This window comes from Aegilops tauschii, chromosome 5 (assembly GCF_002575655.3).
Source record: "Aegilops tauschii subsp. strangulata cultivar AL8/78 chromosome 5, Aet v6.0, whole genome shotgun sequence".
In the NCBI taxonomy this organism is placed as follows: Eukaryota; Viridiplantae; Streptophyta; class Magnoliopsida; order Poales; family Poaceae; genus Aegilops; species Aegilops tauschii.
In genome coordinates, this window is record NC_053039.3 from 404,749,882 (window position 1) to 404,776,893 (window position 27,012).

A 27,012-nucleotide genomic window follows, 5' to 3' on the forward strand; every position below is an offset into this window, starting at 1 on the left:
GATTGACATGAATCATATGAGGCAGGATAAGCACCGTGACTATTTTGGTGAGGCTTTGGACCTGGTGGAGCAATTTGTCATTGAGCACATGCTTACTTTTCACCTGGACTTTGACACAGAGATTGTGGCTCAGTTCTTTGCTTCGGTCCACTTCCATTCTGATGAGGCAAGGACCATGACCTGGATGACCAATGGACAACAGATGACTGCTAAGTGGAAGGACTTCTTGGATTTGCTTCAGGTTCCTGATGAGGGGCTCGACACGCCCGTTGGTGTTCGCCCTCATGCCAACCCTGAGTCAGCCAACAAGAACAAGCTTCAGCCCTTTGTTGAGAAGACGCTTCCCAGTAAGAAGAAGGCGTGGGTGCTGAACTCTTTCCTTGACATCATGCATCGGATCTTCCGCAACTCCCTCTTTCCGCGCATCGGTGACAAGGACAAGGTGCATGCTATCTTGTGGATATGATGCTCTTTTGTGAGGAGGCGCGTCATGCTCAGACACAACCACTTGATGTCTCACATATCATGTGGTGCGAGCTACAGTTTGCGGTGTTCAACCGTAAGGTGCCCGTCTATAGACCTTACATGTTCCTCTTGATCACGAAGACTTGGGAGAAGCTCTATCCCGATGATGAGTTTGTTGCCCCCAACTGGATTCGTCATGAGCCCATCAAGCTCCGCATCAAGAGCCAATGGGCTAACACCATTACCCTGAAGGAAATATACCCTAGAGGCAATAATGAAGTTATTATTTATTTCCTTATTTCATGATAGATGTTTATTATTCATGCTAGAATTGTATTAACCGGAAACTTAGTACATGTGTGAATACATAGACAAACAAAGTGTCACTAGTATGCCTCTACTTGACTAGCTCGTTGAATCAAAGATGGTTAAGTTTCCTAGCCATAGACATGAGTTGTCATTTGATTAACAGGATCACATCATTGAAGAATGATGTGATTGACTTGACCCATTCCGTTAGCTTAGCACTTAATCAGTTAGTATGTTGCTATTGCTTTCTTCATGACTTATACATGTTCCTATGACTATGAGATTATGCAACTCCCGTTTATAAGGGGAGTCTTCTTCTCCGAGTTGACTACCTCTTCCACCTCCAAGCTCCATTGATGCTCTAAGCTCCATTTTCGCCCGATCTCTCTCCCTAGCCAATCAAACTTGTTGATTCTCTAGGGATTGGTTGAGAAGGCCCCGATCTACACTTCCACCAAGAGAAATTTGATTCCCCCCACTAATCCCTTGCGGATCTTGTTATTCTTGGGTGTTTGAGCACCCTAGACGGTTGAGGTCACCACGGAGCCATAGTCCATTGTGGTGAACCTTCGTGGTGTCGTTGGGAGCCTCCAATTAAGTTGTGGAGATTGCCCCAACCTTGTTTGTAAAGGTTCGGTCGCCGCCTCCAAGGACACCAATAGTGGAATCACAGCATCTTGCATTATGTGAGGGCGTGAGGAGAATACGGTGGCCCTAGTGGCTTCTTGGGGAGCATTGTGCCTCCACACCGCTCCAACGGAGACGTACTTTCCCTCAAAGGGAAGGAACTTCGGTAACACATCCTCGTCTCCATCGGTTCCGCTTTTGGTTATCTCTCACCTTTACTTGTGTAAGCTCATATTGCGTTGTATCCTTTGCTTGTTTGTCACATGGAGATGCTTAAGACCGACACGATGCAAGAGTTCTTTGCAGACGTATTTTAGTTCTATATACAACCATTTTTATAAATTTCTTCGACAAGTATTTCCGGACGGAGGGAGTAGAAAATCCGCGGGTTCTGCCTAATTAATTATGGACTGGGTTGGATTGACATATTTAATACTCTCTCCGTTCCTAAAATAAGTCTTTTTAAGATTAAAATATGGATTACATACAGATGTGTATAGACATATTTTAGAGTGTACGTTCACTTATTTTGCTTTATATGTAGTCTTATATTTAGAAACAGAGGGAGTAGTCCGTAAATGGGTTGGATTGTGTGGGGTGGATCTCAGACCATTCCCAGGTTGACGTGTGCTCATTTTCATACTTCGCTGTAGCCTGGCACTATCAGTCAGCAACAGAAAAAACATAGACCTCGCAAGGTACCAAGAGGCCTGGTGCAATCGCAGAGGGATATTTACCGTTCGATAAGCTGTTTGTCCGGCGCAATTCTTCAAAAAAAAAAAAAAATAGAGATCAAATCATCCTAAACGTTTGTCTACTCCAAGCATTGACATTTATAACATCAACAGTGTAAGTAGCCATGTTACTTAGGCACAAGTTAGTTCAAATAAATACAAGCACACCACATTTCCAAGACAATTTTGACTGAACACCATTATCACGTTGACAAGTAACATTCACTTCAAAACTTAATCAAATAATGTAGGTTTTGGCTCACGCTTCGGGTGACGACTCGGATAATACCAATATGGCTTAGGGATCGGCCAACTGTCATCAAACAAGTTTTTAAAAAGAAGTCAGACACTGAAGAAATTGTGTGCAACCAGAGTAAACAAAACTTACTGAGGCATGTCAGAAAGAATAGCAAAACTTATTTGAGACATGTCAGGAAGAATACCGATAATTAGGCTTCTCTGTAATTCCAGCAGCAGCAGTCCTACGATAGACCAAAAAGATGGGTTTTAACATCCAAGAACAACTGCAATAGCCTAATATGGTTTTCTAAACAGATATGGTAGCTCAATGGCTTAGCAAGTTACATGAGTGGGAGAGAAATAGACAAGCCACCCCAAAAGCACCTGTGCCTAACCCTCAGTAAGTACAGGACATAATTGGACTCTTGGAACCAAAGAGCTACGTTTGGCTTGAGCTTTAGCATATTCAGCTAACAAACTAACTAATAAGCAAGTGATTCTTTACTGGTGCATAAATGTTGTATAACTAACTACTCCCTCCGTTCCTAAATATAAGTCCTTTTAGAGATTTCAATACGGACTACATACGAAGCAAAATGAGTGAATCACACTCTAAAATATGTCTATATACACCCGTATGTAGTCCGTACTTAAATATCTAAAAAAGCTTATATTTAGAAACGAGGGAGTAATAGCCTAACTCAACTAGAAAAGATCATCAAACTGATCACCTAAGTCTGCATCACTAACACATCAATACATATGTGCATGAAAAGCATTGGAGCACTTCCATACCATACATATATTTATACATAAAGAAGGCTTACCGGTCTGCATAAAAACTCCTCAATAGATTCTGAATTATGTCACTTGGTAGGTAAGGAGTTCCATCCGAGTCATAGAAGTTCATGCCAACAAAGTTCCCATTCAAATCAAAGAGGGGACCTCCAATTCCAGCCTACAGCACAAAAATTTAGTGACAATGAACAGTGGTTACACAAGAAAAGATGATGTTCATAATAACCTACAAATCTAATAAAAAAGGGGACTCCAGTTCGAGCCTATAGCAAAAACATAAAGCGCCATTGACCAATGGTTACACAGAAAAAGTGTTACTCGCAAATAACGGTCCTTATCCTGATGCAACCCATTATTTTCTCACGCAAAAACATAAGAGAAATCAACAGTGTACCTTAGTGATTTTACAAGTGGAGAACTTAAGCTCTCTGTAATCAAATTTGTTTCGTCCTCCAGTCACTGACCCATCTGTGGCCATCAAGTTCCCAGATTTAAAGGCGCGCCCAAGAGCTACTACTACCTTAGTTTGAGGTTCTTCAAAGATTATTGCCGCATGATTTTTGCAAGAATTCGGGATGCTGACAACAGCAACATTGTAGCTTAAATCATAGTGTTGTAATGTTCCTATGATACGTTGTTCCATTGGAAGACATACTTCAATCTGCAACGATGAAGTGAGACTTAACCAACATCTGAATGAACAAGCAAAGAGTAAATAATGTCTAGTACAAACCCTTAAGTTATCAATAATCTTGTTTTCATCACCGGAAGTTCTAACCAAACTTGCTGAAGTCAGAATTATTGAGGTTGACTCATTACAGTCTACAGATACACCTGTGCAAGCAAAATGTCTTTCCTTGCCTACAGTATAATTTGAATCATTAGCTAGTGAACAGGCAAAAGGTAAAAATGGAAAACAATAAACTTATACAGTACAATCACCATTGAACGAAGCAAGTGCGACAACACCCCAAGACTTCATTGAAGCAACTTTTCTAGTGGGTTCACTCCACATGGCTATGCCAAATTCCTCTTCAAAATCACCTTCCAAATGCATGCCTCCTGGTTAAATAAATATGGCAGTCCAGATAAATGAGTGGCAGAATAAAGCAGTTTAAGTGTGATACAAACAGGAACAGTCAGCACAATCAAGAGAGAGAACTCACGATCAGCATAAGCTGGCAAGGGATAACCATCAGATCTTAAGATATCATTTACCACCTTTGTGAACTCTATTGTGACAAAGGTGAAGCATTTCATGATAATATATCAGTAATGATAGGCAACAAGGTGAATCAATCCATGAATATGCATCATGATCAGCAAAATCAAAAGCATACCACTGGATGGCCAAGGATGAATAGTCGGATGCTTATGTTCATCAACAGTGAATTCTGGTGTATGTTCATCCTCGATGAATTCTGGTGCACCAAGATGAAGCGATTGATGACTCATCAGTAAAGATAACAAATTAACTTGGAATATGATAAGGTGCATCATAGTTAACATAATAAGCGGAATATGATAAGGTGCATCATAGTTAACATAATAAGCGACTTCAGACATGTTATCTGTCCACTTGGTCATGGTTACAGTAAGATTATTCTTTTCCCAGGACTGCCTGCCTCTCATTCCACAAACTGAATGATGCTGCTAGTAACAGGACTTTGACCAGTGCTGTAGTTTATGATATCAAGGAGTTAGTTTCGTTTATTCATGTCAGTAGACAATGTAATGGGGCAGCCCATGTTTTAGCTAGATCAGCTGAGCCTGTGTCTGGTGCTGTGTGGTTTAATGAGGTCCCTGACCTTGTTCAGGACATCATCTGTAATGAACTATCTGTTCTGAATTGATGAAACACCGCCTATTACTTAAAAAAAAAACCGACCACCGCTTGATTCACCTTGTGGCTTAGGGATGGAAGATGCAAAATCTTTACGTTTCCTTTTGTCACCACTTCTCCCAGTAGAGCATGTTTGATTCAAGCTACCTACAACGAAAGAGACAGAACTGAAGAATACTGAGGACTTTTATGTTGGGGTAGTTTCATATAGTATGTCAATGAGAGTTTAGCAGACCATAAACTGACCTTGCACTCGAGATGAGCAACCTACAAGTGATAATTGACAAGTAACATTAGAAAATGATGAAGAATAGTCTGCAAGTGCATAATTTAGCAGCCTTAAAGAGTGATTTTTCTTAGCTCACCTTCTGTAAAGCGAAAGGGCTTAAAGGTAATGGACAAGTCTTCCATTTCATCCACACTGTAGAATGCAGTGAACTCATCATAATGCATACAGTACAAGTATGATTAAATGCTACAAGTCTAAATGGCATACCATAACCAAATATCCCTCAAACATTCAAGAATTTTATTTGTTGGTACATATCGAGTAAATTTCTGATCATGATAGTCATTCATCCCAACAATGTTCCCATCAAAATCAACAAGTGGACCACCACTTCCATCCTAGCACAATGATGAAGTGTGTACATAGGAAATTAGTAAATTTGATGCATCAAAAGACAGTGCATAATGATTAAAAAAATAAGGAGGAAGCAAACAACACACCATAGTAATTTTGCATGTTGAGAACATAAACCCTTCACTGTCAACTTCACTTGGACCATCAATCGGTTCCCCACGTGTATCCATTAATTTGCCTGAGTGGAAACAATGCTTTACAGCTAATAACTGACTATGGGGCTCGACTTGCACGGTCTTATTGAGACATGCTGCACGAAGATCAGGGGAGAATCTAGTTTCAATAACAACCATACTGAAAGGCAAACGATAACGTTTTATCCAGCCACCAACAACTTCGTTATTGGGAAGGCGCAATTTTATCTGTAAAGTTATGAGAGATATACAGGATGATTAGCTGACCACTATCTTAAATAAGAGCAACAAGTGCAGACAAATTTGCAGCACAAACCTTAAGTGCAGGGGTAAGCATGCGTTCCTTATCTGATGTGCTAACCAAAGCTGACGAGGTCAGAACACATGCACCACCAGATGAACTGTTTGCAAGAACTATGCCCGTGCTTCTAAAATGCATTTTGTCTCCTACAAAAGATCATTGTTGCAGTCATTGACTACCGATAATTAAGTATGAACCAGGGAAACTACTGCGCATACGATAGTATAATCACCATCAAATGAAGCAAGAGAGACAATGCTTGGGGACAACTTTGTAGCAAGTTCTTGAGTGATGTTCTCCACTACAGCTTTACGCCGATCACTTACAATGCTGGACACCTCTTTTTTTACCACCCGTTTACGAATTTTTTGCCTTCCATTTGAGCTTCTTGACATTTGCCTAAATTTCAGCATCTCCCCTGCAAAAATTGGGTTCCCCACACAAGAAAAATTAAAAATCTTCTCTGTACTTTGAAGAATTTTGTTTGAAGTGCATGCAAGTAACCTGTAGTTTGACGGAGCATGCACTCCTAGCTTATGATTTAATCAGCTGAACAGTTTATCTTGCAGTTTTCAGAAATAGTGTCTCCCGATGGTAAAAGTTTAAGATATACTAGTTAATGCAAAGTGAGGGCTCACATCCACTGAAGTAGATCAACAGATAGGCATGGACGTACACCTTGGTTGTTATTGTCACATTACAACAATAGAGAAAGAATCAGGAAGAAGGGACAAGTTACAAGTTACATGTAGAGCATGGCGCTCTTCCGCCCGCTAAAAATGCCCACCCATCCTTCTATAGTCCACCCGCCTCACCAACAAAGTTGATGGCATGCACATTGTTGTCACCATTGAGGACATCTTTGCTACAGTGACCTACCAATGAACAAGGATTTTCTTTTTTCACAAAAGGGCTTCCAGCCAAAAAAACCTCACTCTAGCAGGAAGAGAAGACAGGGGATTTCGCGTGGAAGCCCATAGTCTTGCAGCGGTTTTCCAGTGGCAGTGGTTATAGCCAGCACCGAAGTGCATGGAAGCGCCGCCTGTTCACAGGAATGAGGAGCCAGGAGGAGGCGAGAGGAGAAGGTAAGATACGATGAAATTGCTTAAGAATATGAACTCATTAGCAGGCCAAGATAATATACCACGAAACTGGCAGACGGCTAATGGGCTGAAAACTAAGCGCAAGACCGAATTAACCCACTACAGTCAATTCCACCAAACGACCCCTAGAACTCATTTGCAGTTTCTGCACTGTGCTAATACAGCTGGCAATTGGGCACAGGGAGTAGTCACGAGTGCCCCTGCCCGCAATTACATTATAGCTGACGCCATACCCGCCACTTGCAGCGGGCACAGAACATCTTTCATGCAAGTCTTCCACAGGCATCGACCACCCACGGGCCAGCCGATCAACACATCCAACCAAAGCACATAGCAACAATATAGAAAACAACAGTAATTCTGGTGCACAGTCAAGCACATTGACAACAATTTTCCAGACTTCTCCGGTAGTAAACTAGCTAATAATCAAAGAAATCAGACACATAGTTCAAAAGGTTCAATGAAAACTCCAGGAACTAGCTGCAGGAAGATATCACTGACATAGTCTAAACTTGAGTACTCAACACACAAACCAGGCACCAACTACCAACCTACCACTCCCTCCGTCCCATAATATATGAGTACATTCGTTGTAATAACATCTTATATTATAGGTCGGAGGGAGTAGCTCTTAGTCTTTAGCAGTGTACCACGAAAACCAACAAACCAGCACCATCTAGAAATCAAGTATCTGAGATGGCCTGGCGGCGTGCATGCCTGCTGCAAGAGAGCTGAAGAAGACACGGATAGCAAGGTACACGGGAGTGGCACCGTTCTCCGGTGGTGAACTGGTTGCGGTCGTAAAGAGTGGGTGGGTTGAGGTGTGCACAGGGAGAACTACACAGGAAAATGATGGGGCGGAGAGGATAAATTGGGAAGAAATTCAGGAGAAAGGAGAGGCAGGCACCACGCAGAACACATATGGTTCACATGATGATGACCTTCATCAACATAGCTAACTTATGTTGCTCACACATCGACTATCCTACTACGAATGTTGTTCAAGATATCGTTGTTCTCCTCCTCTTGAACGGGATATGCTTGTGTTGGTGACACCCTCTTTCCTAGCACCGGGAGGTACGTACACATGCAATTCAATACCTTCCTAGCATATATATTGAAACAGAAATTAATTTTAACTTCAATCCAGAAAATGAAGCTTTGTGTAACATTGCTGGTGAGGTTGACCAGGTGAAAACCCAAAGAATGATTGACTTGTGTAACAGAAAACACATAATTGCAGGACAAATTGTATGAATAAACAAGAAACCAACAATTTCTCTTTTGTGCACAGTAGCACATTCTGGGCAAAAATACAGAAAGGCTTGCAGCATGGCAAACACGAAAGGTGTGGAACCTGAAGATCAGTCAGCTAACATGCAAAAGGAGAAACAATCACTTTAAACGGTAATATTTTAGGTCCGACTGTCAAAATCAACAACAAGTATAATAGTAGAACTATATTCCCAATCATAGAAAATATTTGGAACATCTATCATGCCAACAATACGACTAGTAACGTGTTAACCAATTTCGGCCAGTATAATCAAGACAAAGCTCATGCTCTCTCAAATTGCATGTTACTGCTAAGCTGTGATTTCAGGTCAAGACAGTGCATATAAAACAACTTAATCTTTTCCTTTTCATATATCGTCAGTCATTGCATGTTTCACTTCTAACATGCTTAAACCAAAACATTTGCTCATCTGCAAAAATAAATCAAACTAGAGTTTGAAAACATTTGCCCCTCAATCATCATCACAAACACCTACAGTATATGGCAAGATCCTTTCAAATGTGAACTTGAACATGCACTGGAAAAATCATGCAGCAAGTACTCATCAAGAAATAGTCATAATCATATTCTCACAATATCCAATCTACAGCAAGTACTCATCCAATACAAAATCAGGAAATATTTTTGAACAAACAGAGGATGCAAGGAGAGGGGGGGATGAAGGAAGAGGGAGGACGAAGGAGTGGTGGCTACCTGCCTATGAACTGGACGGGAGCGGCTGCTCCAGTGAGGGAGGCGCTGCTGGTGGGAGCGCCTGCTCGACGGCGGGAGGCGTTGCTGGGCTCCTGTACCGGAGGCGGGGCGGCGGGGCCTCAGCCGGGTGGGCGCGCCGCGGCGGAGGGCCGGCAGTAGTGGCGGCGGGCCGGCGGCGGCTAGGAACCCTAGCTGTCGCGCTTGGGCAGACTGCAATTCCCCAAACTTTTGGCTTATTTTCTTTACAATCCCCAAACACTTTTTTTTTGAGAAACCCAAACTCTTTCTTGGTAAAGGGGAAAGACTCCAAGTCCAACCAGGCCAACGGGTTCCCCAGAAAGGCTGACCGTCCCTGTAAGCGGGGCCCACCCACTCCACGCGATTGCTCCCTACGGAATTTCGCTGCCCGCGCCCGTTCTCTTCTTGTTCCCCCCACTTCGCTTTTCCTTTTGCCCCACTTCACCGGGATCCAGGCACCGTCACCGGCCGCAGATTGGGATTGTCGCGGCCCGGGACATCGCCATCTCCGTCGTCGCCGCCTCCGCCCCCGCCCCCGCCCCCGCCCCCGCCCCGTCCTTTTGCTGGCCTTCTCCCTCCCGTCCTCGTCGTCGATGACGACCCTTCGTCTCCGCTGGTACCTCTCTCCTCTCTGCTGGCTATCTGCGTCGTCTCGACCTCTGCTCCGACCTGCTTGCTGGACCTTCTCCCGCCTAACCTCGTTGCATTTTGGTCTCCGCGCAGAAGTCTGCCATAGCCTCGTCGGCTTTTGGACGACGAACCCCCGCCTCCGCGGTCTGGTAGCCTCGTCGTCGCCTTTTGGACGACGAACCCTACGTCTTCGCGGTCGGGTAGCCTCGTCTTCGCCTTTTGGACAACGACCCCTCTTCGGGCACTCATCGGCTTTTGGAAGACGACCCCTCCGTCTCCACGCAGAGGTCTGGCACCCCTCTCTTCTCTCTGGTTCGCCGATTCGCTGACCTGCCTCCATCGATTTCGTTTAGATTGATTCGTACGGATAACTCAAATCTTCACACTAGTGTTTTCAAGAGCGAGATACTTTTGCTGGATTAGGGCTGAATGTTGGTGACCAATTTTTACAGGGAACGCAATTTGTTTGGAAGGGCACAAGGAAAAGTTATTTGCCTGAGCGTTTCCAGTTTGGAGCTATCTGAATTCAATCAAACCGAAAGGTTTGCTGCCATATCCCAGTCCAGGGCTTGCTCTGCATCCTTGCAAGGTAACTTGTTTGTTTAAATGCCAACATGCTTAGTTCTGTCCAAACCGTTTAGTGAATATTGGCAAGGGCCTTAGGTTAATCATCTGAATATCAGTTTACTGATGTAAAAAGTTTACTTGACCTAAGCCAAAGACATTGCGAGTTTATTAACCTAAGGCATCTCACATCTGAATAAGTAAACTGATATGGATATTAGAAATTTGGTCAAGGCTGAAGAACCGCAGCACTATTCAGCTACTTGTAGTCAACCTGGATAAACTCTCTTAGGGACATTTTCAAATCAGGATATGTTCTACGGTTTTTACAAACTTCAGATTTTCATTTCTTAAAAGTAGATGTTTTTTAAAATAGTTACTTACTAATACATCAGTTGATCTAAGTAAATCACATTTATTGCATTAGGTTTCCACAGATATGCTATTAGTTACATCGGTCCAACTTCTGTAATATGCTATAGTATTTAACATGATGAAAAAGTTGTTCCAAATTGTAACTATTAATATTTAGTTCACATTGTCGAATTCTGTCTACTTAATGTACTTTCTGAGAATAAGAACTTCCCAAAGACTTGTAGATCACATAGATTGCATATGGATTACACATAAGTGCCATAGCTACATCAGTTTAACTTATGTACCACGGTGCTTCACACAACAATTTTTTTTAGCTTGGCACTCAGTAGGGGTGTGAGTAGGGTCGGTTAGTGCTTTTTTTTAGACAAACAGGGAGGAGCTCCCTGGCTCCATTATATAACGAAATCAGAACGTCACCTGGATACAAGCAGCAAACGCTGTTCAATAAAGCAACTAAAACAGGAAAACGTCCTCCCTGATCTCCTACGATGAGAACCAGACGGCGAATAACAGAATGTAGGACTAGAGTGCTGAAAGCTCCAAAAGGAGGCAGCATTCGTCCTAGACTGGCGAGCTGAAGAGGCATTCCCCAGCTCTGAGCCCCCGGCTATCCTATTGCCAGCTATTTTAATTCCTTGCTGGGAAACAATGGGTCCGAGGATCTTGCCGAAACCGCGCTTGTTCAGCTCGAACTGAGTGGCATGTGCGCTAGGTTTGTTGAACAGTTCGTACGAATCAGCGGGAAGGGTTTCATCTGACTTGGTCCCGACGACCTTGTCGTTGACATATGCCTTCGCCGGTATCCTGATCTGCTGCTGCAGACGTCAGGATTGTTTGCTGGTATTTGGCTCCTGCATTGCCTAGCCCAAAGGACATGCTGGCAAAGCGTGGCGGACCGTAAGTGGTGATGGAGAGATTTTTCTCCTGATGAGGTACATTTATCCTGGTTGTAGCATCGGCCGTCTGGTCGATGTGTGGCAAAGGAAACAAGTCCTTTGGTCGCACGCGAGCGACGTTTTCAAGGTAGGTGCCAAGGCACTAGGCTTGGTCCCTGTTGTGCGCTAGCGCCAGTTTTAACAACCAGCCAGGATGCACGACTTCTCGGTTGAGGCACACCTGGAACAATCCAACCATCTCCTCCCCCACAGCCTGACACCATCGAGGTGACGCTGCAGAGCAGTCCACCGTCTGCGTGCGAGCTGCTGCAAACCGCCTCATTGGTGCTTCAGAGCTTGCCACCCACGTTGCAACACCACCGTCTGCTATGAGGGGATGCGAGTGCTGCAACGACCTGTTTGCAAAGCCCAATGGTCGATGAGCAAGGGTGGCTGTGCTGCGATTGTGTCACGATCGACTGCTGTATTGCAGCATGCCGCGGCGGTGAAGCTACGAGCTGCTGTGGCTGCGATGCTGTTGTGGTCGCCGGTGCAGCGTCGTCGTCGTCGTGCGTTAGCAATGCTGCGATGGGAGGGAACCAAGACCATGTGTTGAGGTGACCACTAGAGCTGCAGGAGGCCATGGGTTGTTGCGTCCACACGCATCACTCGTTTTCTTGGTTCAAACGAAGAAAAATGCAGTGAGGGGTGAGAGGCCTGTAGGACGATGCATTGACCCAATCCAACCGCCACATGTGTTTTAATTGGACGACTGGGGGAGTTTGATCTTTCTTCCCCTACACTCGGGTGGCGCCTAGGCGCCTTTTATTTCTTCATTATTGCTTCAGCTAATTAAAAATATTGTAACCTATTTTAGATTCATTATACTGCTATTAAAGAAATAACACTTTCTATATATTTTTCCTGAAAAGTTCTCTCTAGGAATTGACTTACAGTGGATCACCCACTTCCGAGTTATTGGAACCAGATTGTGTTTGGCTTTCGAGACAGTGTTGTTATTATCGGTGACATGCAAGGAACAGGATTTTTGATAGGCTCCAAAGACAGAAGACGTCTTATCTTGACATGCTACCATGTCGTAGCGGGCAGTGCTTATAAAGCTAAATTGCGAGATGAATATTTGGTCCAAGTTTGCATTACTGGATATGGTTTGTGTTCTGGCCAGATACTACTTGCCGACGATGAGAGAGATGTGGCATTAATTGTGGTTACTACAGATTGTGATGGTCTTCCAATGATTGAACTACCTAATTTGGAATTATCTGATCGGGTTGTCAAGAAGGACATGGAATTAGTCATGTTGGGTTACATTTTCATGCCTAAGGGTGTAATTAAAGAACCAGGAACCTCTTACGGCAAATCAAAGTAATGCCTATTTTCACAAAGAACTATTTTCACAAAGACCTTATGTTAATATTTTTTTATTTGTTGACTTAATATTGATTTTGCAGGGCCAGCATGTATCACAATTCTTTAGTGGGGTGTGATATATTGCCGGTGTCATATGTATCAACCCCCGGGACTTCGGGAGCACCTGTTTTCCTTGTTCAGAAAGGAAGTAGTCCAGAGGTAATAGGAATGCATGCTGGAAGAGTGCAGGGCACTCAATATTGTATTCCAATGCCAGTGATAGAAGAAAGTTTGCGCCAGTTGAGTACAAAGGTATCTATGAGTAATAAAAAAGTAGCTAGATAGTGTTGTGTTCGTATTTAATACTAATAACCGTGTATATTTTCAGAAGGGCTTCTCAATTCCTGAAATGATTGAGAAGATCCTTTCAGCAGCGTGGTGAGTAAAAGTGTTCTTGTGCAGATTTTATAATAGATTTAAATGCATTTCCCAAATACTCATGGTGACATATGTCTAATCACATATACCAACTGTTTTCAGTCGAATGAAGTAGGAATTGCTCATACACTTTATTAAAGTGGGACCAAATGGACAGACCTTGTTGCTGATGCGGAGAGACGTAAATGTATTTTCAGTGCCACTAATGACGCAACCATCTGTAAGTTGGTGTTGCAAGTAAGCAAGAGCTTGATGAACTTGAGGATCTTAATGCTGATTCAGGGGTTTTCAGCAATACCAGATGGAAGGTAAGTACCATGGTTTCAGCCAGTGTGACTATCAACTCCTTTCATGTTTTCTAATATCGCTGCACTTAAATTACCCAGAATGTAAAGCTCATGCATGCACATTTGCCTTGTGAGGTTCATTTTTGTTGTCAGGTAGTCAGGGTTTACTGAATATACACTTCTTTTATAGTGTGATTTTGTTTGTATTCATGATGAATATATCTGTCTTTACTTTTTGGAATCATGTATGTGGTTCACTTGTCTCTGCTATGCTGTTTGCTCTGTAATTGGATTGTGAGAGGTTTGTAAATAAGATTTCAGGACATGTGCTATTTTGTGAACCTCCTACTTTTCTTGAAATACACACTGTTCGTTTTTCTCGTATACACTCTTTCTTATGTTCCATTTTTTGTATTCATATATTCATAGGTCATTCTTAGCGACGAGTTTAGAAAGTCTTTCACCAAACTAAAATCACCACAGCTCAGGAAGGAAGTACTCCAAAAGCTTATCAAACTTGAAGATGATTGGAGGAGAACAGTTAAGAACCTTGAGATGCCTGGTGCTTCTCATCTTGCGAAAGTATACAAGGTCTGGGACCTGTATCTTGTTTGGACTACTGACGTGAAGAAAACCGAAAGAACGTATTCCCAGATAATAAGAATTTGGGACCTATTGTCACAGCAGAATGTTGCAAGAACTGTTCAACGTCTCGAGAATCTGTTCTCCATGTACACGGATGATTACCTTGATCATTGCAAGAGAGTGGAGACACAGGGGTATGAGTTTTTTTATTGTTAATGGGCTATAATCTGGTTCCTTGGACTTTTTATACCTGATACGTAGAGAGATGAACTGTTTGTGAATAGTCATTCCTACAAATGAACTGCCTGACATTATTCTAATTTTTGCGCTGCTTTTGTTGTGGATAACAGGAAACTGGAGGTTCCTATGGTTTTGGTCTTTGGGATGTTGTGCATGATATTATCCGCTATAACATGGATTGCAAAGTTGATTCTTATGAAGAGCATGATCTCGTGGATACATCATATGCCATGGAGAATCCAAAAGTTAGTGAAAGCTTCCTGCTGATGAAATTCTACTCTTTATCATCTGGAACGGCAAAGCATTTGTGACAGCTACTAATGGGTCTGAAATTGACATCCCCTTTGAACAGACTGATGAAGGGCAGGTGGTTATCCAATTCCTGCTCACTATTTTTATACTTGGGAGGTCAGGCAGTGGAAAAAACCTACCTTACACTCTACGAAGCTCTGTCTGACTTACCATTGTGTTCGTTGCATTGCCATAGGTATGGTCTACATGCAAAATGGTACTTCTAGAATTGAGGAAGCTGGTGACTGTTTTGCTAGGGCTGAATGCTGGTCGGAGACAGCTGAAATATTCTTTAAAGCTAAATGTTACACCAAGTGTTTCTCCATGTGCTCGAACGGAAAACAATTATACAATCTGGGCTTGCAGTTTCTGCAACAGTTAAGAGGAGGAACATTCACTTGAGAATTCAACATCCTTGGAGGTTTCTGCAATTAGAACGAAGTATCTGGAAAATTGTGCTCAGCATTATTTTGAGCGTGCTGACATAAAGCATATGATGCCCTTTGTTAAAGCTTTCAGCTCTATGGATCACGTTTATAAATTCTAGAAATCTATGTCAAGTTTAGAGATGGAAATGGGTAATTTCCTAGAAGCTGCAGGAATACCAAAGCATAAAGGAGATGTCTTATTGGAGGTAGATATACTCGAGAAAGCAGATTTGTTTGAGGACGCAACATGGCTTCTCCATATCATTGTGGATTCCTTGTGGTCTTCAAATAGTAGAGGATGGCCTCCCAAAAGATATGCAGAGAAGGAGCAGTTGCTTGCAAAAGCCAAAGAGATGGCAGAAAAGGTCTCTGAGTGCTTCTACTTACTGCTTTGTTTGCATGGAAGCTGATGCACTGTCAGATGGGAAAAAGTCCCTTTCCAGTTTGAGTTGCACTTTGCTTGAGGGCAGAAAATGTGCAAACTTGTTAGTTGGACTTGTTGCTTCCTGTTCGATCCTTGATGTTCATCTTCAATCTCGAGCCTCTGGATACAAGATATAATCAGGACCAGGATCTGAAGATGAAAATAGCTGCAATGACATGCTGGCCTCTAACCAGATGTCACCCCAAACTCTGTTTTGTGTCTGGAATCACTGGAAGACGATCATAATCAAAGTATTATGTCATCTTTGCCACACTGATGGTCCAGAATTAAATGATTATGCAGTTGTTTAAGAAGATCTTTGCGCCAAGTACTTTGGATTGAGAAAAGATGGTGAAGTTGACAGATATGTGGTGCTGAACATGAATGCAAGTTGGCTTTCCAATGCTGACAGGAATTCTTTGCAGCAAGACGGGAACAGATGTTTATTGGGTGCCCCTCAGTGTCGTTCATGTGCTCAGTGTTTCTTGATGAATGAGCTGTCTTCTGTTGGTTTCAGTGTACTTAAGAAGTTGGAGTGGATTGTTCAAATTTCTCCAAAGCCGGCATCTTCGCATACCCTGGTGAGAACTATCCTTATCATACATGAGATAGCCAAGTTTTTGGAAGAACCAGAGTTCAGTATGCCAAAAGGTTCCATGAAGTTAAGAAGCTTTTTTGTTCTCTGTGGGCGTTGATTCTTTGAGTTAGTTTTTCTTGTGTGGAGAGATGGGACAATGAGGAGCCTCTTGCATCTACTTGACTCGCCAGCTGCATATGGATTGGTTGCTGATTCTCGTGGTGCAGATCTTCACCCAGCAAATAAAAAATTGACTCATGGGCATCTTGGGAGAACAACCATGCTTCTGCTTCATGCAGCACAATTGGACGAAGTGCTACTTTCAAGACTACTACAGTACCTGGGCAATAATTCTGAGTGGGCAGATTTTTTTTGATATTTCAAGAGATTTCTTGATAGTGGTCGGGATAGATCCTCCTTGATCTTCAACTTTAAGCTTGCTCGAGTGTACCTTCAGTGTAAAGTGGAAGGATGAACTAGACTACATATCCCCACCATGCTATGTGGGACTGTGGGTCTTATGGAGTGCCTTGGTTTCTTGGATTCATCATGCTTACTGCAGAATGATTTTATATGCTGCACGAAATCTCTGTTGGTCAATATGCTGGAATGCCGTACCAGCAAGGCTTTACACTGACACCTGCCTGGTATCTAAGTCAAGCTCAGATTCCAATTTTGATGGTTTGGCACACTCATCAGGCCGTTTCATATATGAGACAATTGTGACTATCTTGATGGCCAAGCATATGCTCCAGGAATGGGTACATATGACTTCATGTCCTTCCAGTACTTCATACAAAGCAGTCCTCCTGTGACTAGTTGTTACACTTTACCCTCTGATCCTTACTCTTTCTCTGGGGAAGTGCTATGAGGTCACACATAACCTTGTGAGGAATGAAATCTTTAAGGATTTACCTTTGGACTTCTCTAAGAAGATTGAAGATGCTTTGAAAATGAGGTCTCGCACACCTAGCAACTTCACAAGAGTGCTTGCTGATGCACTTGCCGCAATCGGAGATCGTATGGTAGTTATTGGTTCACCCGAAGCCCCAGTAATCTGTCGAAACTTGAATCCTTGTATGATTAGCAAGGAGGATTTGCATGATGTTCCGAAGATAATGGCTCTTTGTGTCTTGAAGAATCAAATTCTGTAAAGCAAGATACTCCATTGCCACAACAAACTGATGGTAGCAAGTGTCTTGAAGAACCAAGTTCTGTAAAGCAAGAGACTCCATTTCCAGAAAAATCTGATGGTAGCAAGTTCAAAAATGTTATTTCTGGAAACATTCCTGTGACGGTAGAGATAGTAAAGATATGGATCAGTCCGAGAAAGAGAAATTCAACCGATGTCCTTGTGCCTGTATAGAGGTATTAAAAGGTAGAGGGTTCGAGCAAGACAGATTCAACTGGTATCTTTGACACTCTCTGGAAGAAGCTTGAGACTTTTCTACTCGATGAGCAAGACCAGGTGAGTTTCATATGTTACAATAGTGCTTGTTTTGTTATCTTCCAGCTTGTCCCATCGTTGGCAGCTGCCAAGTAATTCTAAAAGCTAATTTCTGCAGAAAGATGCAAGGGCTGTCTTTTCAATTTCTTAGAGACGCCCTTCCATGGCTGGAACAAACAGGCGTTCTAGCATAGATTGATAAAGAACTTGATGAACACAGTCTGGAAGAGGTCAAGCACATCTGCAGTGAGTTTGAAAAACTCTCCGACAGGTAAGCAAGTGTTAATTTAGGGCCGACTCTATCTAAATTTCTTAATATGCCGTGTTGGAATTGATAGGCATGTACTCCCTCCGTTCCTAAATATTTGTCTTTCAAGAGATTTCAACAAATGACTATATACAGAGCAAAATGAGTGAACACTCTAAAATATGTCTATATACATCTGTATATGATAGTCCATTTGAAACCTCTAAAAAGACAAATATTTAGGAACGGAGGGAGTATGAGTAATAACATCCTCCTTTTTCTGCTTGATATGTACTCCCTCCGTTCCTAAAAATGAGTCCTTTTAGAGATTCCAATATAGACTACATACGGAGCAAAATGAGTGAATTTACACTCTAAAATACGTCTACATACATCCGTATGTAGTCCATAGTGAAATCTCTAAAAAGACTTATATTTAGAAGCGGAGGGAGTAACACCTTCTAGTCTAGTTTAAGACATGTCTTGTGAAAATGCACCTTACAACTTGCGCTCGTGAAAATTCACAGGATGGACAAAAAAGATGTGGATGACCTATACACAAAGTGGGAAGGTGCTGGGAAGACACTGCAGCCGGTCATCCGCCTTGTGAGTGGTACAGGAATATGCATGAATGATTGTAGTGAATGCAGGAAGTGAAGGTGCAAGGAAAAGGAGAAAGACCCCAGGTTCCCATCCTCTGCATTCTGAAGGTGCCCACAGCCAGTTTATACAAAACTTGTCCAGATGATGAGCGAGCTGACATGGGAGAAGCTGCCTCGACTTCAACAAAGGTGGCGCAGAAGCAGAAAGCAAGAAGAAATCCAAGGAAACAAAGAAGTCTGACAAGGGCCGTGGCAAGAAGTGAGCTGCTGTAGTTACTTTCCCGCCTTCAAAAAATATTTGCGTGCACCGGAGAAGCTTGTTTTTTTTTTTTGAACGGGCCGGAGAAGCTTGTACGTAAAACCATTGGATAAGACAGCAGAAATGTGTTGCTTCGTGTCTGACCAGGGAATGCAACTTTTGAACCGGCACAAGACAGATGCACCCATGCATCACGGTGAAGTTCCCGCTAAATTATTTATGATGATTGAATGTGCTTACGAAAGTGTTGGGGCCTTTTTGTTGTTGGCCTGTGGAGTAGCCTCCTATGCGTTATGGCACCACTTTTGAATATCCACACCTGTTGCACCGGAAAAGAGACCATCATTGAAACTGCATTGCGAAAACTTGAAACAGAAACGTTGGAGCAGTGGACAACGCGATATGAGCTAACACCCATGATCTACCGGTAGAAATCATCAAATCAAAAGGGATGGGGTGCTTCAGGTGATCATCTCTTATTGTCCAGGTGGCCAGCAGGTCTACAGGATAGTCAACACTACTGGAATCGCCTACTTTGCGAAGTGCCCCAGACAAGAGGCGAAAGCCAAAAAAAATCAGCAACACCTTTGCCGAGCATGCACACCTTAGGCAAACAAATCTTTGCCGAGAATCGTCTGTCAGGCACTTAGCATACTTATTGCCGAGAGCTAAAGGGATACTCTCGGCAAAATAAAGTGACCTTAAGTCTGTTAGCCGAGGACAGGGACATCAGGTCTTTGCCGAGAACCAAAGGAGAGCTCGGCAAATACTTTCCTAGTTGCTGGTGCCAAATCTCGGCTTACCTTGGACCAACAACTCCCTAGGAGCTGCCACATGTCACATTTTTTAAGAGCCGTCATGCACCTCGTGGCGAGTCGCCTTAGAGCATGTACACATGGCCGGCCCTAGGGTACGGCCAACGAGGCAATGGCCAAGGGCCCAGGCTTTGGAGGGTCCCATGATATGTTATGCAGGTATATTATTAGTACAGCCCAGCAAAAATATTAGACAGAGAAAAATATAAGAAAGTAAGAAAGGACGACGCGCGGGCCCTAGGTTTCTGGAACGCAGCTAAAAATGGGCATTCGGGAAGTTAGGGGCGTGTTTGGTTGCCCGCATAAGGTCCAACCAGGCCCGCGCGGGAAGGATTCGGCCTGTTTGATAGCCCGCATACACTATTGGGCCTGCATCGCACGCTTCTTAAAGCACCTCTGGGCCTGACTCACTGGGGATGCACGAATCGGCAGTTTCTCCAGGGCCAGACCCGAGCGGTGCACGTGGGCAGGCGCGGCTGCACGCGCGCGGCCATGCTCGAGGAGCCGCGTTGCTTCCCAAAGCACCGGCAGTTATTAGCCTCACCGCCCCTCACCGCTCCCTCTCCCCACTCTTCCCCACTCTCCCAACTCTCACCGGCGGCGGCGGCGGATCGGAGCAGAGGAAGAAGACCACCGGACTCCATCACCGGCGGCGGCGGATCGGAGCAGAGGAATAAGACCACCGGACTCCATCAATGGCGGTAAGCACTTATCTCTTTTCGACTTGCATGCTTGATTCGATTCACGGCGATAGATTCGATCCACGGCGGACGGAATGGGAAATAGAGGTAGATAAGCATAGGGGTAATTCATACTAGTTCATAGCAGTTCATACAAGTTCATACATGCAAGATCGGAATGCATAAGGTGGATTTCGGGATTGGGGGATAGGGGAATAGGTGGATAGGGGGTACACAACGGACACCGGCTGACCGCGGCGGCCGTCACCGGCGTACGGAGCGGCTGGTCGAGCCGCTGGCCTTCTTCTTCTTCTTTATCGCCGTGCAGGCCGGCGGGTCGTCCTCGTCGTCCTCGTCGAAGTCGAGGTCGATCTGCCAGGTAGGACGGACTGGCTCCGGCGCCCTAGCTGGCATGTGCACCGCCTCTTCTTCCTCCTCCTTAGGCTCCCCGCCGATGACCGCCGGCGGCGCGATAGCCGTCTCCCAGTACACTGCGGCACGGCAGTCATTATGAGCCCAGTAGGTCTTGTACTTGCACCACTTCTTCCTCTGTTTAGGGTCATCGGAGACGGCCTGATTCATGGCCCAGCGAATGATGTCAACTGCCATCGCGCCCTTTGCTGGGTCAGGAATCAGCGTCTTCAACTCTTCTTTAGTGGCCTTCATGAGCACGGCATTAGATTCGTTCTGCATGTCCGGCATGGAGCCGAAGTTCGAGCACACCTTCATGGTGTTCTCGAACTTGGTCCGGTCACCAGCCGTCCACCCGAAGAAGAAGGCCCTCCAGCCAATACCCCAAGGGAAGGGGTTGGCGTTGGAGCTGGAGCTAGAGCTCATGGCGATGGGGAGGAGGAAGGTTGACAGTGAGAGAAGAGAGGGGGTGGGTAAGTAGTGGTGGGTAGGGTGAGTAAATATAGGGGGGATGGAGAGGAGGAGAAGAGTGACAGTCATGCCGTTTTAACTACAAGCTCTTGAATTAGCCATGAACTCTGTGCAGTGCCCGACTCCATGAATTGTGTGCAGATCGAGGATAGCAATGAGAAAGGCACGGAGGTGCTCCCAGCCGTGACAACAAGGGCAAGTAGCCCCTTCACCCAATGCCCGACGAGGTTGAGCTGCCGCCCACCGCCGAGGAAGACCCGAAGACGCCTGAGGGTGGCGACGACGAGGGCATGGAGGAGCCCCCAGCAACAAGCGCCGCAACTACGACCACTACCATGAGGAGGATGGCCCAACTCACTTCTGCAAGGTCATCCTTGCACCGAAGCTTGAGTGCATCCCCATGCCCCTGGACTTCACCAAGCACTTCGTCGCGGTGCCGACGGAGTTCAAGCTCAGGAACAACACCGGCTGCTCCTGGAAGGTGACGGTCAAGCTGATGAACGGCAGGGTGACCCTGGATCAGGGTTGGGCCACCTACGCAGCCGTTCATCAGATCAAGATCGGCTACATGGTGACGTTCAAGCTCCTCACTCCCGACACCCTCAAGGTCATAATCTTCGACGACGATGGCATTGAGGTCGTCAACAAGTGCGGGAAGCACGACGAAGCCTTCGCCGCCAAGGAGTAGGGCCGGGCCACCTCTTTCGAGCGTACTATCGAGTCTGCTTTGAACATGTTTATGGATTATGCGTTGAACTGTGGTACTGCTTATATCTGAATTATGCTAGTTCATGCTCTGTTTATACTCTGTTGTGCTTATGATCTGTGCTGCCGAAGTATGGTGGTAACCTCACCAACTAGCCAAAGAAGTTACCACACATCAGGCCTTGCATACAACCAAACACCATGCCTTGGGTTTGTGCACTAATATGCAGGCAACCAAACACCAGGCAGTGTGGTTCAGCCCATGCAGGTAAGAGGGCATGCAGGCAACCAAACAACATGCATATGGTGCATTTGAGTCTGCATTTGGATAGCCAGGTTAGGTGGAGAAGTGTATGCAATGCGGGTACTATAGCGCACGGCAATCAAACACGCTCCAGGCCCATCGCCCAATTCCCTTGCTGATCGCTAGCGATAGTAACCGTCGCCACGCATCTCTTCCTCATCGATCAGATCGCTGACCCCTAAAAAAATCAATCAGATCGTTAATCGCTTCGTCAGTTTGTCTCTTCGTTTCTTGGTCAATCGGCACTCCGGCTGCTCATGATTCTTCTTCTCGTCGCCGCTGCACGCGGCAGCCTGGTGCCGGTGATCCAGTGACGGGTTCCAAGTCAAACTCTAGTCCCCAATCGTGGCAAGGCGCCGCCGCAGCATTTTCTTCCATCGTCCAGGACACGCTAAACTCCAGTTCGCAATCACAGCAAGGCCATCACCGTCGATACCGCGGCCGCCGTGGAGGAGAAGCTAGTAGGATCGTCTTCAGGCTCTGGTAGTGACTGTGCCGGCTCCTTTCTATTGAATCAAGAATTTGTATGAATTTTGAGATTTGCTACCTTCCTTGCTTCACGTGTATAGTCCGTTCCTTGTAGAAACTTCCGACTTAGATGAGGATCAAAGTGGACAGAAAATAATGTTTTTATATCTGCAGATTACATCAAGTAATACACTGAATCTTCGGGTCAACGGGTTTCTCATATTGCTTATGATATTTAACCCATTATCCGGCCTTAGAAGATGGTTCTAATGCTTCATCAAAGAGCAAAAAACCTTACCAAGAATGACATGTACAGAAAGCAACCGGATTAATAATGGCAGAGGTATGCTTCCTTGTTGTGATTGCTTTTGTCCTACTGTAAGAAGTATGTGCGTCATTTAAATAACTACTAGTATATATATATATATATATATATATATATATATATATATATATATTAATAAAAACAATGTGAGGTTTGTAAATGTCCCAAGATTGGTTAGGTTTGGAAAATCCCCACATTTCGAAAAAAATGTTGAATAAGATTGATATTGATATCATTAACCGCGACTTTGCATGTAGGAAATCAAATGAAAATTTTAAGATACAATATGAGGGCCCTAGGTTCTCTTTTCGCCCAGGGCCCCCGAAATCTCAGGACCGGCCCTGCATGTACAACAGTCTAGACAGATCCTGTCTATAGCCTGTCCATGTCAGATTATAGTCTATTTAGTTGTTTACTACAGACACCCTTTACAACGCATTGTCTATTTAGTAGTCTGTATAGTCTGTAAAATCATGCGGTGGTTGTATCGATCTTAGAAGAAAAAACTGCTAGATGCAGACACCCCTTCGTACAATGGGAGGTTGGACGTCGCTAAGCAGCGATTTTTGTGCTATTAGATGGTCGGTAATTGTACAGACGATTAGTTTCTCTCTCCTCTTTCTTTTCCCACCACGTAGTCAAATATCCTATGTGTGCTTGCTTACAGACAGCTGAGTCAACCCCACTGTACATGCCCTTAATAGCAGCGAAGGGCGTGGGCAAGTGTGAACCGACGCAAGCGGGCGCATCGGAAAGCCCGACTATAGCGACCGAACCAGCTGGCAAGGGCGAAGACACCGCAAGCAGGACCTGACAGTTCATCGCGCGTGGGTGCGGGCTGATACGTCTCCAACGTATCTATAATTTATGAAGTATTCATGCCATGTTTATAATATTTTTACATGATTTTGGTATGATTTGATTAGAACTAACCCGGACTGACGCTGTTTTCAACAGAACTATCGTGGTGTTGTTTTTGTGCAGAAATAAAAGTTCTCGGAATGCGCTGAACATCAACGGAGAATATTTTTGAAAAATATAAAAAATACTGGAACAAAAATCTACCGGAGGGGAGTCCCGAGGCACCATGAGGGTGGAGGGCGCGCCCCCTGCCTCATGGACTCCCTGTTGAGGACATAAACCTTAGAGTCACCCGCCCGGAGGGGCCGGGTTACTCATAATGGTCATCACCTGAAGCCCGGCGCCAAGCTTGAAGACGGTGGGCCAAAGATGGGCTTAAGACCCGGAGATGGCTTAAGGCCCGTAGTTACAACCGTCATTATGGTAGAACTTGTAGTGTAAGGCAAGAATAGTTGAGAGTCCGAGCCGGACACTCTTATGAGCCAGCCGGGACTCTGAGAGCTGCTGGGCGTCAACCTCTCTATATAAAGGGACGACCCGGCGGCGGTTTAAGGGCAAGAAAGATCTCGTCGAAAGCCAGGCATAGCAGTTAAGCTCCCTGGTCATCGAAACCCTAATTAATACCACCTCAACTGGACGTAGGCTTTTACCTTCACCGTAAGAGGCCGAACCAGTATAAACCCTCGTGTTCCTTGTCCCGTTTAACCCCTTCAAGCTTCCTAGCTGCGATGGCTCCACGACTAAGTCCTAGTTCGAGGACATCTGCCGTGACAATTCCACGACAGTTGGCGCCCACCGTGGGGCCAGCGCACGGTGGATTTGAGTTCTTGAAGGGCAGCTTCGAAGGGCTCAAGGAATACGCTGTGGGCCGGATGACCAAGAGTCGTCGCGGCAAGCTCTACATCGACGATGCAAACTGGGGCCCCGACGCCGGCTCAATCGAGTACGGATACCGGGTCCCCTTCGGCGGAATTCATGTTTTCATTGGCAGGATTGGTGAGCCGGGCCCTGAGCCGGATCTCTGCGCCGATCTCATCGAGACGGCTCAGCGCGCATGACCCGCCCGGGCCCTGCCTGCCTTGAAGCATGCTTTTGTGGGATGTATCCATGGAGGGCTCTCTGATGGATCTGGATCTGGTGATGAGACGGCCGCCGGCTCTGACGGCGAGTCGTCCACAGATGAGTCAAACTCGTTGTATCAACTTCAAGATGGCAGGCTCATGGGTTGTTCCGATGGTGACAGTATTCCGGACCCGTTTGAGCCACCGAGCCCGGGTTGGAATCTTCATGGCCGGTGCGCAGCCTGTTCAGAACCCTGCTGCTGGGGCGGGAGACCCGGTGCCCTCGCCGGCTCAGGTGCTGATGGATCTCACGGACAAGATGATGGCCCTGTTGACCGCCGCGGTTGACCCGGCGGATCAAGCTCAGCATGACGCGGAGGTGGCGCAGTTAAAGTTAGATCTGGTGAAAGCCAAGGAGGATCTGGCAGCGGAAGGGATCAGGATGGCTGCGGAGAGGGCGGCTCTCGACGCCCAAACTCAGTTGATTCAGGCGCAGTCCTTCCGGCTCACGATGGATCAGAACGCGTCCAATGAGGTCATGAGAAGGAGGCATCAAAAGGCCCAATCTTGACTCCCTCTGGTCTACGATCCTCGAAACCTCTTCAACACACCAGGTGCAGGGTCTAGTAACCCGCCAGGGATCATAGTGCCCGGGTCTGGGACCCCTGTTCAGCCACAAGTGATGGGGCCTCCCCGGGTGAACCCTGCCCCGCCTCAGTATGTGCCAATACCACCAGGTCATTATGCTAATCCGCTGGAGAACATGGTCGCCACAGCAGCACGGCTGGCAGCTCTCCCAATTGACGGCGACTCTCCGACGGCTATTGAGACCTGCCGGGTCAGAGAACTCCTTCAGACAGCGCTGGCGCAGCAAGAGGCGTATTCTTACAGCCGGGACAGGATCCATTCAACCCCTCGCCCGGGCCGGAGCCCGAGTTATAGCCGACACATGGTCTCAGCGACCGGCTCAAGTAATGTCCGACGCCATGACCCGCCCCCTGGCCATGGGCCGGCTCATAACGGAGCCTTTCACGCAACAGACCAAGACAGAGCGCGGCAAGAGGCGGAGCAGGTGCCTCAGTTGACGGCTTACCAAACACCCCCGGCTTATCCGACGACTTCCGTCGACGTGGGTATCCCTACGAGGACTGGAGGTGTCCCCTGCTTAGTGCCGGCTCTCCGCAATGAACGTCTGCCCAAGGACTTCAAAGGGCCTAGGAAGGTGCCTAATTACACGGCTGACTTACAACCCGGAGCCTGGATCGAGAGTTACGAGATGGCCATGGAATTGCTGGAGGTCAGTGAAGCAGCGATGGCCAAGTATTTCACCATGATGTTAGATGGGACTGCCCGCACTTTGTTGAAAGGGCTACCACCGAACTCCATCGGGTCTTGGGCTGAGTTGAAAGCCCGGTTCATCCAAAATTTCAAGGATACATGTAGGCAGTCTATGTCAATTGTGGATTTGACTAACTGTAAACAGCAGGAGGGTGAGTCTACGACGCATTGGGTTCGCCAGGTCAAAGAGATCATACATTCATCTGATAAGATGGATGCCGGCTCTGCAATCTTAATGTTGGAGCAGAATTGTCGTTTCCTGCCCCTGAAGATGAAACTCGGGCGGCTTAAGCGCGACTGCAATGATATGGGTACGCTGATGGCGGCTCTCGTCAAGTACGCCGATTCTGATAGTACCAAGGACCCCGCTTCAGATGATGAAAGGACAGGGAAGGGAAAGAAGAACGGCAATGGCAAGGGTCCTCAGCATAACCCGGGGAACCAAGGAGGTGGTAAGCGTAAGGCCGACGACAGCCTAGAGTTCGTGGCCAACGCTAGCTCACAAGGTAATAACCAGCGACGCAAGGGGAGGCCGCCTCCCCGAGCCGGCGGGTCAGGCCCGACGCTGGAGCAGCTGTTGAATGAGCCTTGTCCAAGGCACGGCTCTAGGGAGAAGCCATCTACTCATTTATGGAAGGATTGTGCAATCATGAAGGCCTTTAAGAATTCCAGCGCCTTTAATGGAAACAATGGCCCGGGCGGCGGTTCAAATTCTAATCCTCAGA

General features: G+C 45.7%; 1 protein-coding gene and 1 long non-coding RNA gene across 6 annotated transcripts; one reads left to right on the plus strand and one right to left on the minus strand.

The window, feature by feature from the left end:
• Positions 1–2,198: 2,198 nt before the first annotated feature.
• On the minus strand, positions 2,199–9,495 carry LOC109763718 (uncharacterized). 5 transcript variants are annotated; one of them, XM_073500509.1, is made up of 18 exons: positions 9,188–9,425; positions 7,122–7,136; positions 6,834–6,948; positions 6,327–6,512; positions 6,110–6,240; positions 5,746–6,021; positions 5,513–5,643; positions 5,382–5,437; positions 5,263–5,283; positions 5,077–5,163; positions 4,514–4,594; positions 4,340–4,405; positions 4,116–4,235; positions 3,907–4,034; positions 3,568–3,834; positions 3,203–3,333; positions 2,579–2,617; positions 2,199–2,448 (listed from the first exon to the last, which is right to left on the minus strand). In XM_073500509.1, exons 4-18 carry the CDS (start codon positions 6,505–6,507, stop codon positions 2,370–2,372), a joined length of 1,794 nt encoding a protein of 597 aa, XP_073356610.1. In that variant the 5' UTR covers positions 6,508–6,512; positions 6,834–6,948; positions 7,122–7,136; positions 9,188–9,425; the 3' UTR covers positions 2,199–2,369. The 5 variants fall into 5 exon arrangements, with proteins under 5 accessions (XP_073356610.1, XP_020178170.1, XP_020178173.1 ...); XM_020322581.4 differs by lacking the exons at positions 6,834–6,948; positions 7,122–7,136 and having other exon boundaries at positions 9,188–9,495; XM_020322584.3 differs by lacking the exons at positions 6,834–6,948; positions 7,122–7,136 and having other exon boundaries at positions 9,192–9,453.
• A 4,454-nt stretch (positions 9,496–13,949) lies between these two features.
• On the plus strand, positions 13,950–18,999 carry LOC120965214 (uncharacterized). Its single transcript, XR_005757686.2, has 4 exons — positions 13,950–14,527; positions 14,684–17,761; positions 17,859–18,011; positions 18,515–18,999. It is a non-coding gene; the product is annotated as an uncharacterized lncRNA (long non-coding RNA).
• Positions 19,000–27,012: the final 8,013 nt, after the last annotated feature.